Below are 11,228 nucleotides of genomic sequence, written 5' to 3'. Positions count from 1 at the left end.
ACCTGCTCTACCTTTTGAATGAAGCTCTTGCCCGCTTAGGGCCAGCAATAAACAGAAACTGAAACTGAAACAGAACCGAGACCACAGCCAGCTGCACCTGCTTCAACTCCAGCACCAACTCCAACTCCAACTGCCAGACCAAGTCCAAGTCCAACATCAGGTCTGGCATCAATGTCTCCTCCTGTGCGAGTGCCTTTCCCAGTTGTGATTTCTCACTGACTGAACGACACAAAAACTAGTGGACCGGTGCTACAGTCGAGCATACTCGACTGTCGGAGACCCCGTACTTACTATGGCAAAAACTAATAATGGAAAAAATTTAAAAATATTTAGTTAACTTAAATGTACATTCTATCAGATTGGTTACGATGTCTCATAAAACCTAAAAGATTTTCATACCTAGACTTGATTTTCGCCCGATCGATCCTATGATAGCTATATGATATAGAAGTCCGATTTGAACCAACTTTGGACAGGATATATAAAACCAAGTTATATGCTTATTGCATCCGTTTGGTTACAATATCTCATTAAACCAAAAAGTTTTTTATACTAAAACTTGATTTTTGACCGATTGTTCCTATAGGCGCTATATGATATATTAGTGCGATTAAAAAATGGAATCTACATACCAAATTTGGTGTCTCTAGCTTTTAAATTGTTCTTATAATTTGGATATGAAATTTTTTTTTTCAATTTGTGGGCGATTAAGGAGGCGTGGCCGATTTTTAAAATAAACTTGATCTGCTTGCAATATAAAGGAACCTACATACCAAGTTTGGTGTCTCTAGCTCTTATGGTCTCTGAGATCTACGTGTTTATACAGACGGACGGACAGACAGACATACAGACAGACAGACAGAAAGGCAGACATACAGACAGACAGACAGACAGACAGACAGACAGACAGACGGACGGACATTGCTATATCGACTTGGCTATTGATGCTGATCAAGAATATATATACTTTATAGGGTTTGCCACGCCTCCTTCTGCCTGTTACGCACATATTCGTTAAAACAAACCCAATCGACCCCTGTCCTTTTTTTTAAGTACGGGGCCTGAAAAAATACAAAATATAGAGAAGAAGAGGAAGAAAGCAACTGGCAAAGTCGACAAGTATTACGGATTTCATTCTCGGATCCATTTTCATTTTCATTCTCATTTTCATTTTAAATTCATGTTTTGTTTTACTACTCGCTTACGCTTTTCCATTTCCCAGCTACTCGTGTTGCGGATGCTGACTGAATGCTCCTGGCTGCTTATATCACCTGTTTACCTGTATTCGAACATCAATTTCATTGAGTTATCTAATTTCTCGCATTAATTGTCCAGACTAGCCCCCGAAAAAAATTCGAATCCGAAGCCCAAACAAATTTTCGGCTGTTTGGCATTACACCTGTTCACCTGTACGGTGTACACCTAATCGACAGCATGTCGAAGACGCATCCACTTAGGAGCAGACTTGAGCCATATTTCATGCATACTATTCTGGCCAAAAAAAAGGGCTACAGTTTCTGGCTTTTCATTTTGGCCAATTCGTATGCAGGCAACGTGGTAGCATCTTGTGGTTTTACCTTTGTATCTTTAACCAGCCAACTGATACTTCTCCTCACACTGATGCAAAAAGATGCTTAACATTTTTTAATCCTTCATTAATGGCACAATTATTCGAGTTATTTGATAGTGCTGTATCTGTATCTACATCTACATCTTTTTCTACATTTATATTTGTATCTATAGATTTTTCTTTATCTAAATAAATATAGATGTAGGTTTTACTTAAATCTATATCACAATTCCATACTTCAACAGCTTATATTTGTATCTCAAAATGTGCAGAGTATCTTTACGTTGTCTGCCTCACTCAACTTGATCTTTTTTCTGCTCCGTCTGTTGTTTATGCAAATAAGCAAATGTACAATCATCCTGGAAAAGGCGGTTCTTAGCCCGAAGAGTCTGGAGGGAGTGAAAGAGGGAACGAGAGAACAGATCGAATTTGTGATGCATATGTTGCGTTGGCTGAGAAGTTATGACGGTTTCGTCTGTATCTGTTTGGATTGAAGGAGGCATTAAATTCGAAATATGAAATGCTCAAATGTTGGCTACTGTTGCCACGTGAAAAGCGTTGTGCCCCAAGACGTGGCAAGTCTGAAAGGGGGATCAAGTAAGGAGCAAAACGGATACACGTTCAAAATCAAGCTGGAATCGAGGATTTGCTTGAATTTGGAATGTATCTGCCACCTTTCACCTCAAATTGAGTTGATTGTCGACATTGAGAACGTGGCTAGGCATTTGTTCATTGCTGTTGTTGTAGTTGTAGCCATTGTTGTTGCTATTTTATTGCTCTTATTGCTGTTGTTGTTGCTTGAATTGTGATTGTGATTCTGATTCCGATTCTGTTATTCTGATTCCATGTGTCCTACATATTCGCCTATTCGTGCATATTTGCATACTTAAGTTAAGGCCGACCACGCCTCCGTCCTCCCTGTCTACCTGTCTACCTCCCGCCCAGCGCACTCAACACCCTTCAACTCCATCTTCTACAACTTTTCACCGGGCTAGTTGCATTTTTATTCACGTAACCAAACGTCGTCGAAAAATGCCGAGGCATTTTATTTTATTTGCCAAATTCTGTGTGGCTGCCACGAGCATTTGCCAAACAAAACAGTAGAAGGAAAAAACATGGGAAAAGCGTGATAAACTGGAATTTTCTTTCATCTCGGCGACTATAGCGAATGACTCTAAAAAAGCGGCATGCTGACAACTCTCAGATCCAAACGAGCTTTGTTAGGGTTTAACCATGTTGCATGCTAATCAGATTAGTTTATACTTGTCGTCGACGAACTCTGTCTCTCAAATGCGACAGTTTCAAGTTGAGAACGGATATTCTCTTTTGAACATACACTGCAGACTTACCAAAGTTCCTTATTATAGGAACTGTTTGTATTTTCACTGCTGAACTAGCTCATCAACTGATGTTTTAGAATTGAATTGGACGTAATTACATAATTATTTGACTTAAAAGTCATTGGTATGTAATTAAAACAATAAGTTGAATTTTCCTACAACTGAGAAGACTTTCTTTTTTATGCTAACTTACAAGCAGAAAATCAGATATATATTTTTTCAAATTTCAAATTGATATTTTAAATGCTTAATGATTAGTTCAACATCTTCTTTTGAACATCTACCTTTTAGAGACTATAATAAAAGCTTAAGGCACCTTACTTGGAATATATATATTCTAAGCAGACCATGTTTGATCTAAAATTTTGAAAAGCTAGTCGGAAGTTTTTCAGATATGATATACACTTACGAGTATGTAAACTCCAGAACTGTCCTGAAACTTTAAATTTATTTAAAAAACATTTTTGCACTGCGTCTTTAACTAACTTAAACTTTATAATTGCTGTGAAATGTTGAAAAATGTTTTACAATTGGGATTCTTTGATTTTTTAACATTCACACATCATTTGAATAACTAAACTAACTAGTATTTTACTTTATTTGTAGATAAGTTTATTAATACATAAAAATGAACGATTTTAGGAATATTTGAAAAATTTGTATTTCAAAAATTCTGAGTTACTTTTCTGAATAATAATTATTCAATTATATACATATATGTATTTCAATATTGTGCTGCTGTTAAGTAAAATTGGCTAGTTTTTATTCATTTGTATATGAAATTCACTTGTCTCTGGCTATGCATCCTTGCACGTGTTAAAGAATTCTTGCTGTCACATCCTTCGTCCTTTAATCGAACTTATTCGATATGTTGGCTGTCAGCAGCTAAAAACCCACAAGGTTCGTGCCTGGGCAGCCATAACTAGAAATGGTGTCGGTGAAACTCACTTCCGTGTCATCCACACACATTTGGTCACTTGGTCCTTGAAGGATGTCCGTCATCAATTTGTACCTCAACATAAAGGAAAAATACCAAAAAACTGAATAGTAAAAAGCAATTATGAAGAGCTAAAGACAATTGACAGATAAACGACAATAAAAATGTAAAAAGAAAAGAAAAAGCAAAAAATCAACAAATTTACAGGAGCGTAAGGCGTAAGACATGCAATGTGGTTACTGGCCACGCCCATTGGCAGGCGAATTAAGTCATTTAAACTTTTGAAGCGTGTGATTTTTCTTTCCGGCATAATATCAACGCCCATGCAACAATATCAACAAAAGCGACAACAACAACAACATCAACAACAATAACAATAACAACAAACAAGACGGAAATGTCTGGGACCGAAAAATGTTATTTATGGCGACTTTATGCGCATTCATCATCGAGCAATGCCTTCTCCCGTGTGTTCGTTCATTTCTGTATGTCTCTGTGTGTGTGCGTTTGTGCGTGTGTGTGTGTGTGTCAGTGTATGCCGACTTAGCGCTGCACTGACAGTGAATAAATGTGTGTGCGTGTGTGCAAGTGTGTGTACAAAGCTACTTAACTTGCCTCTGTATTGCGTACGTGGTCATGTGTGAGAGCATGAGCTTCACATGAGCAACACGCGCACTTGACATTTATGTGCGAAACGCAACTGAAGCCGCCGCCCATGCGGCAACTCCCCCCTCCCCCAACACCTCCTCCCACTCCCATAATCGTACACCTCTTCACAGTGTCCAGTGGGTGTCCAGTGTGTGTCCAGTGTGTCCATTGCAGTGGACATTGCCCGCCAACAATTTCTTTCACATTTTACTCACGCACACGACCACAAGAACAATAACAGTGAAGGCACAACAATTTATGGCATACCGAAGCATTAAATACCCTAGCTAATAATTGAAATTCAAGAGATATTTTATAGCACTGATATCAAAAAAGCGTCAAGAGTGTAAAAATCGATTTAGAAACGCTATAAACTTATATTTTAAATGTATATCAAAAAATATTTATATTAATTTTTTATTCAATCAAAATAAAAACAAAATAATTAAATAATTGTTATTTAAATGTATCAGAATCACTCTTATATTAAATTTGTATAATATAAAATTGGAAGTAAAAGTTACTTTTTAACTTTCATAATATAAATTAAAACTTCAAATTTTTGCAAAATTTTCATTAAAAAAAAGTTTAAAAAAGAGCTATACTATGACATTTTAATAAAAATTGGTAATAAAAACTATTTTGTAAAATTGTATTTATAAAATAAAGAGTTATTTAGACATTGCGAAACAAAATAAAATATCAATTGCAAACAAACGACAAGAGGGTATTATACAGTCAGAGGATCTCGAGCAAATGCTTCAATTTTTAAACAAGAATTTAAGAATTATGCACTTTTAAATCGACCTTACCCATTTTATTGGTATTATTTCCATTTCATATTTCAAGCTTTAAAATAACAACAGTCGTGATTTTCATACCCCGTTTAAATGGGGTATACTCAAACAGTATAAATGCAGAAATAAGAAATATTCTCTAACTGAAAAGCAACAGTTGAGACTATAAAAGTGCTTCCAGGTTCATTTCTACAAGATAAAAGAAAATAGAGATAAAGCTTTAAAATGCGGTATACTGCTATCTTGGCATGCTTTTCTGGATTTCTGGATATTTCTATACATGCCAAGTTACTTTAAGTTACTCATGGCAATATGAATTCTGGTAATAGTAAAAATCATTTCCTTAAAATGTTTGAGATATATCCAAACTGTGTATAATTAATGAAATAACTAATTATTATAAATCATATTTTGTGTTAAGTTTTACAGGGCATTGGCTAGTTGAACAGCGAGTAGTGTAGTTGAGTATTCTAACTTATTTGCTGGTTTGATTGTTGCCACGTTTTATTCCGTCGCTGGTCTCTATGATTTATTTGTTGCAATTAAGTTGGCGTGGCGTCTATAAATTGGCATTGGCATTGGCCCAGACATTTGTTGGCATTGTTAGCGACGCGACGCGACGCGACGTGGCGATAATTGCAATTGGCAAACAAGTCGAAAGTTGGATCAACTAAATGTAGTCGAAAAACGCGAATAAAAACAATCGCTAATGTGAAATTTGATTAGCATGTGGTGTTTTCCTCACTTGACATAATTCCCCCTCTTTCTCTCTCACTCTCTCTCTCTCTCTCTCTCTATGTGTGTGTGTGTGTGTGTGAATGCGTGTATTTTTGGCTTGTCAACAAACAGTTCGCACGCAGTTCGTTGCCGACCAATTTCCTGTTCCTCTGCTTCTGGCATTATTTGCGCTGCGGAAGAGAAAGCTCGAGAACTAAGAGAAAGCAAGTGAAAGTGAGTCGCTTTCTCTTTGGCATATAAGAGAGCATCACGAAGTTGCTTCGGCACTTTTCGAATATCGAATTTCGAAATGTGTGAATTTGTTTATAACACAAAGCAGTCGCTTTGGATGTGGATGCTGTACGTGTACTTGTGTGTGTGTGTGTGTGTGTGTGTGTGTGTATGTGTGTGTCAGTATTGAGCGCCATTTCATTATTTTACTGCTTTAAAGCCCGAGACAGAAATATACAGGAGACAGCAAAATGTATTGCATACTTATGGGAGTTGCTTGAAAGTTTCTTTTTCTTTCACGGAACGTCACATAATTTGCTGTCGGCTACAAAGCGAAGGGGCCCAGCAGTGGAAAGACGAAGAGACGAAGAGGGGAAAGATATTTATTTGTTTAGGACTTAAGATTGAACATCATTTGTCAGTAAATCATCCACTTCTTGTATTTTTTTTTATTTGTTAATTTTTTATTTTGCTTACATTTTGAGAAATAAACATAATCTTATCCAATATTTTGTAATTCAAGGCTATTTATAGCTTACTTGACCGAGTTGTTTTCATTTAGCAAACCCTCTTTTGATTACTTTTTTTTTAATAATATACAAATAAGAATAATATTCTCAGTAAACCAAATTAATTAAACATAAGTATATAATTCTTGGTATTATACTCTTAGTAATTATTCTCTCTTCATAAAATCATAAAAATATCATACGTGTACTATATGTGACGAACTCTTCACAGAGTATCTAAAGCGTTTTTATTTGATATAAATTATAATATTTGAATTGATCGGTTCGCTTTTTTGTTTGACTAGCAAACTGATGATTATAGGAACCATTTTTTGTAGTATCAAGTTCAAAAAGGGGAAAACTTTATACATATACACATTTTAATCTGTCTCAAAAACAAAACTATGAAAATATGTTGAGCTTTTGGGTACAGTGCGCACTGGTTCCCATCAAAGCGTTGTTGTTTATATTCGACATTGTAACGCTACCCATATATTTTATATTACAGGCACCATGGAAAGCTGGGCAGGACTCGAAGCGTGTGAAGGCAAGGATCATCAAGAGTAATAGAGATGCGTTGACATACCGAACAACGGAGCCACCAAGATCGGTTCATGTGAAAATGCTGCAGGAGAACATTGATACGCTGGAGAAGGTGCTAAACTATGTGGCGAAGACATATTCCAGCAAACAATGCCTGGGCACACGACAGATTATCAGCGAGGAGGACGAACCACAGCCGAACGGACGCATCTTCAAGAAATATAACATGGGTGACTACAAATGGAAGAGCTACCTCGAGACGGACCGAATGGCCAACTACTTTGGACGTGGACTTCGGGAGCTGGGCCAACCTGCACGCCAAAAAATCGTCATATTCGCAGAGACTCGCGCCGAGTGGTTGATTGCCGCCCATGGATGCTTTAAACAGTCCATGCCCATTGTCACAGTCTATGCCACGCTGGGTGACGATGGTGTGGCCCACTGTATCGCCGAAACGGAAGTGACCACAGTCATTACATCGCACGATCTACTGCCCAAGTTTAAGACCATACTTCCCAACTGCCCTAATATAAACACAATCATCTACATGGAGGACCAGTTACATAAGACACCAACCACGGAATTCACGGAAGATAATCGGGTCAAAATTTTGCCATTCACAAAAGTTGTTAAAAATGGAAGCTACAGCAAATGTGGTAAGTTGAACAAATTTAAGAGTGACGGATAAAATAATAAAAAAAATAGGCTTCTTCCACGACCACTCACATTTGCCACATTTGAATGTGGCTCATATTTGGCTTTCCACGACCAAATGTGAAACTGTTAAGACATTTGATATTCACCCAAAGCAAATCAGCTGTTCGGTTTCTGTGAACAACTGACAATAACAACATTTTAATATTTATTTTTATAGAAGAAAACAGCTGGTTTGGGTGATAATTGCTTTTTTTTCACCAGTTTATCGATAAGATCATTTTGGCTCATTCATAATGAATGCTAAGATTTTTTGCCATTCGCCCCGGCGAATTTCATTATTTTTTTATCGGGCGTTCGATAAAAAAAATAATGAAATTCGCCGGGGCGATTGACAAAATATCTTCTCATTCAATTTGAATGAGCCAAAATGATCATTCAGATTTTGTACTGAAATGAAGTCCACATTCGGGCCGAATGATGAAAATGGCGTCGAATGAGCCAAATGTGCTGTCGTGGAAATAGGCTATAAGACTTATAAGTATTGAAAATCGAGGTATTTGAAGAGCACTTGAAACAGAAATGCAAAATCCGATTGATAGTAAAAAGATTATTAGTTTTAATCTTATAAAAACCAGGCATAAATCTAGTGATATTTAAGAAAAATGTAATTTCAATGTAAATAAATGAAATATAGATAGGAAGATATCAGCTGAAAGTTAAATAAAAACTCAAAAAGTTAAAAAATACTTAAGATACATATAATCGATTAACTCAACAAACAATAGGAAAGTAATTAAAGGTATAAAACTTTAATTTCAGTTAATCGAAGATTAGAGGATTAATTAAAAGTAAATAGATAAAAATAGCAGAATATAGAAAAACACATGTATATTATTCAAGGCTGCAAACCGCTTCTGAACCTAACCTCGAAGAACTGGTTGGGTTCTGGTTTTTAAGCAGCTTGAACCTGATCATGAACCGATCTCTAAAAATTATTTACTTTGCGAACCCGAACCTAAGCCGAACCGCTTTCAAAATAAAAGCTTCGGCTCGAAAATAAAAATAGTTTAATACATTTAATGGTTTTCTAATATTACACAGTTATTTGAGACTTCGGATTTAAATAAGTCATATTTAAATATTCAAATAAATTTTAATAATCATCAGAGCTTGATTTTTAATAAAAAAATTTTTATTAAATCAATAAAAATATTTTTTTGCACGAACCCAAACCTTGAGTTCAGGGGATATATAAACCAATTCGTGAACCGAACCGATGTCTTGCTCTATGGTTCGAACTGCCGAACCGAACCTTTATCGAAATTTTGATGGCTTTCAGCCTTGATATTATTAGAGATATGATAACATCAAATATGGCTGTTAATTAGATTGATTGAAGTAATACAACTTCTATATTTATATTTACAGAGAACGTGCCACCAAAAGGAGATGATATTGCCATCATAATGTACACATCCGGTTCAACCGGTACTCCGAAGGGCGTGATGTTATCACACAAGAATTGCATTGCGAGCATGAAGGGCTTTTGTGATATGGTTAGTATATATCCAGATGACGTCCTGATCGGCTTTCTCCCACTTGCACACGTTTTCGAACTGCTGGCGGAGAGTGTCTGCCTGATGACGGGCATCTCGATTGGCTACTCGACACCCTTGACCCTCATCGATTCGAGCACCAAGATCAAGCGAGGATGCAGGGGAGATGCCTCTGTGTTGAAGCCAACGTGCATGACTTCGGTGCCGTTGATACTCGATCGCATCTCGAAGGGCATCTACGACAAGGTGAACACAGGTTCTACCTTCCAGAAATCGATCTTTGAGCTGCTCTATCAGTACAAGGTCAAGTGGATAAATCGTGGCTTCCAGACACCTCTGACTGACTTGTTCGTATTCAAGAAGGTGGCCAATTTGTTGGGAGGCAAGGTTCGTCTCATTTTGTCTGGCGGGGCGCCGCTTTCAGCCGAAACTCACGAGCAGATCAAGACGTGCCTCTGCCTGAACCTAATTCAGGGTTATGGCCTGACTGAGACCAGCTCAGCAGCTACTGCCATGGATACAGCTGACATGACCTATGGACGGACTGGCGGTCCTCTGACCATTTGCGATATACGTTTGGTCAACTGGGAGGAGGGCAACTATCGTATCTCCAACAAACCCTTTCCCCAGGGAGAGATCCTGATCGGTGGTGATTGCGTTTCCGTGGGCTACTACAATCTGCCATCCAAGACCAACGAGGACTTCTTTGTGGAGGACGGACGACGCTGGTTTAGGACCGATGACATTGGCGAAATCCAAGCTGATGGCGTACTAAAGATCATTGATCGCAAAAAGGATCTTGTCAAGCTGCAAGCCGGCGAATATGTGTCCCTGGGCAAAGTCGAAACGGAGCTCAAGACATGCAGCATCATTGAGAACATATATGTTTATGGCGATTCCACGAAACGATTCACAGTAGCCCTTGTCGTGCCCGATCAGCATCAGCTCCTCCAACTGGCCGCCAGCATTGGCGTCTGCGACAAATCGTTCCAGGAGCTCTGCTCCTCCCAAATCATGGAGAAAGCCATACTCAAGGAAATCGCCGAGCATGCCAGCAAACGCAAACTGCAAAAGTTCGAAGTCCCCATGGCCGTAACGCTCTGCAATGAGGTGTGGTCCCCGGACATGGGTCTCGTCACAGCTGCCTTTAAGCTGAAACGCAAGAATATCCAGAGCCGATACCAAAAGGATATCAACCGCATGTACGCTTCATGAACGTGAATCCAAGCTTTCAACGCTGAAACGATGAAAATTCTTTTAAGTATTTCTAGACACACATATAGTTTTTTTTTTTTTTTATATATAAAATTTGCCTGCTCTACTTTTGTTTTACCTAAAATATTACACTTCCTAACTAATTTCTGTATGATTTATGTATGATAAAAATTATACGTATGTATTTGTTTACATTAATTTCCAACCATCTTTACATACAAATTTAAAAATAGCTGATAACTGAAAGAGTCCCTAGAAAAGAGCCCCTTAGACTTAGAATCAGGTACCGCAATAATTATGATATTAATTTGAATAATAAATCTAGAACAATTATTTTTATTAATTACTTCTCAGATAGTTAAAATCCATCCACTAATCTTGATCTTGATCATTAACAAGAGTATTCGCTAAAACCATAAACATTTTATTTCACATTTTTGTTTGAAGTTCAACAACAAAACAGCACACTATACTGTATATGAATCAATTCTTAAGTCCAATTAATATT

At 37.4% G+C, this 11,228-nt stretch overlaps 1 protein-coding gene across 1 annotated transcript; it reads left to right on the top strand.

Moving 5' to 3' along the window:
• Positions 1-7,146: 7,146 nt before the first annotated feature.
• On the top strand, positions 7,147-10,916 carry LOC117793876 (long-chain-fatty-acid--CoA ligase 4-like). The gene is made up of 2 exons (XM_034634308.1): positions 7,147-7,948; positions 9,378-10,916. The coding sequence occupies exons 1-2, from the start codon at positions 7,162-7,164 to the stop codon at positions 10,718-10,720; spliced, it is 2,130 nt and encodes a 709-aa protein (XP_034490199.1). The 5' UTR covers positions 7,147-7,161; the 3' UTR covers positions 10,721-10,916.
• Positions 10,917-11,228: the final 312 nt, after the last annotated feature.

Source organism: Drosophila innubila, chromosome X, assembly GCF_004354385.1.
Source record: "Drosophila innubila isolate TH190305 chromosome X, UK_Dinn_1.0, whole genome shotgun sequence".
NCBI lineage: Eukaryota > Metazoa > Arthropoda > Insecta > Diptera > Drosophilidae > Drosophila > Drosophila innubila.
The sequence above is the reverse complement of the archived record's forward strand: the minus strand, read 5'-3'. Positions and strand labels throughout refer to the sequence as shown.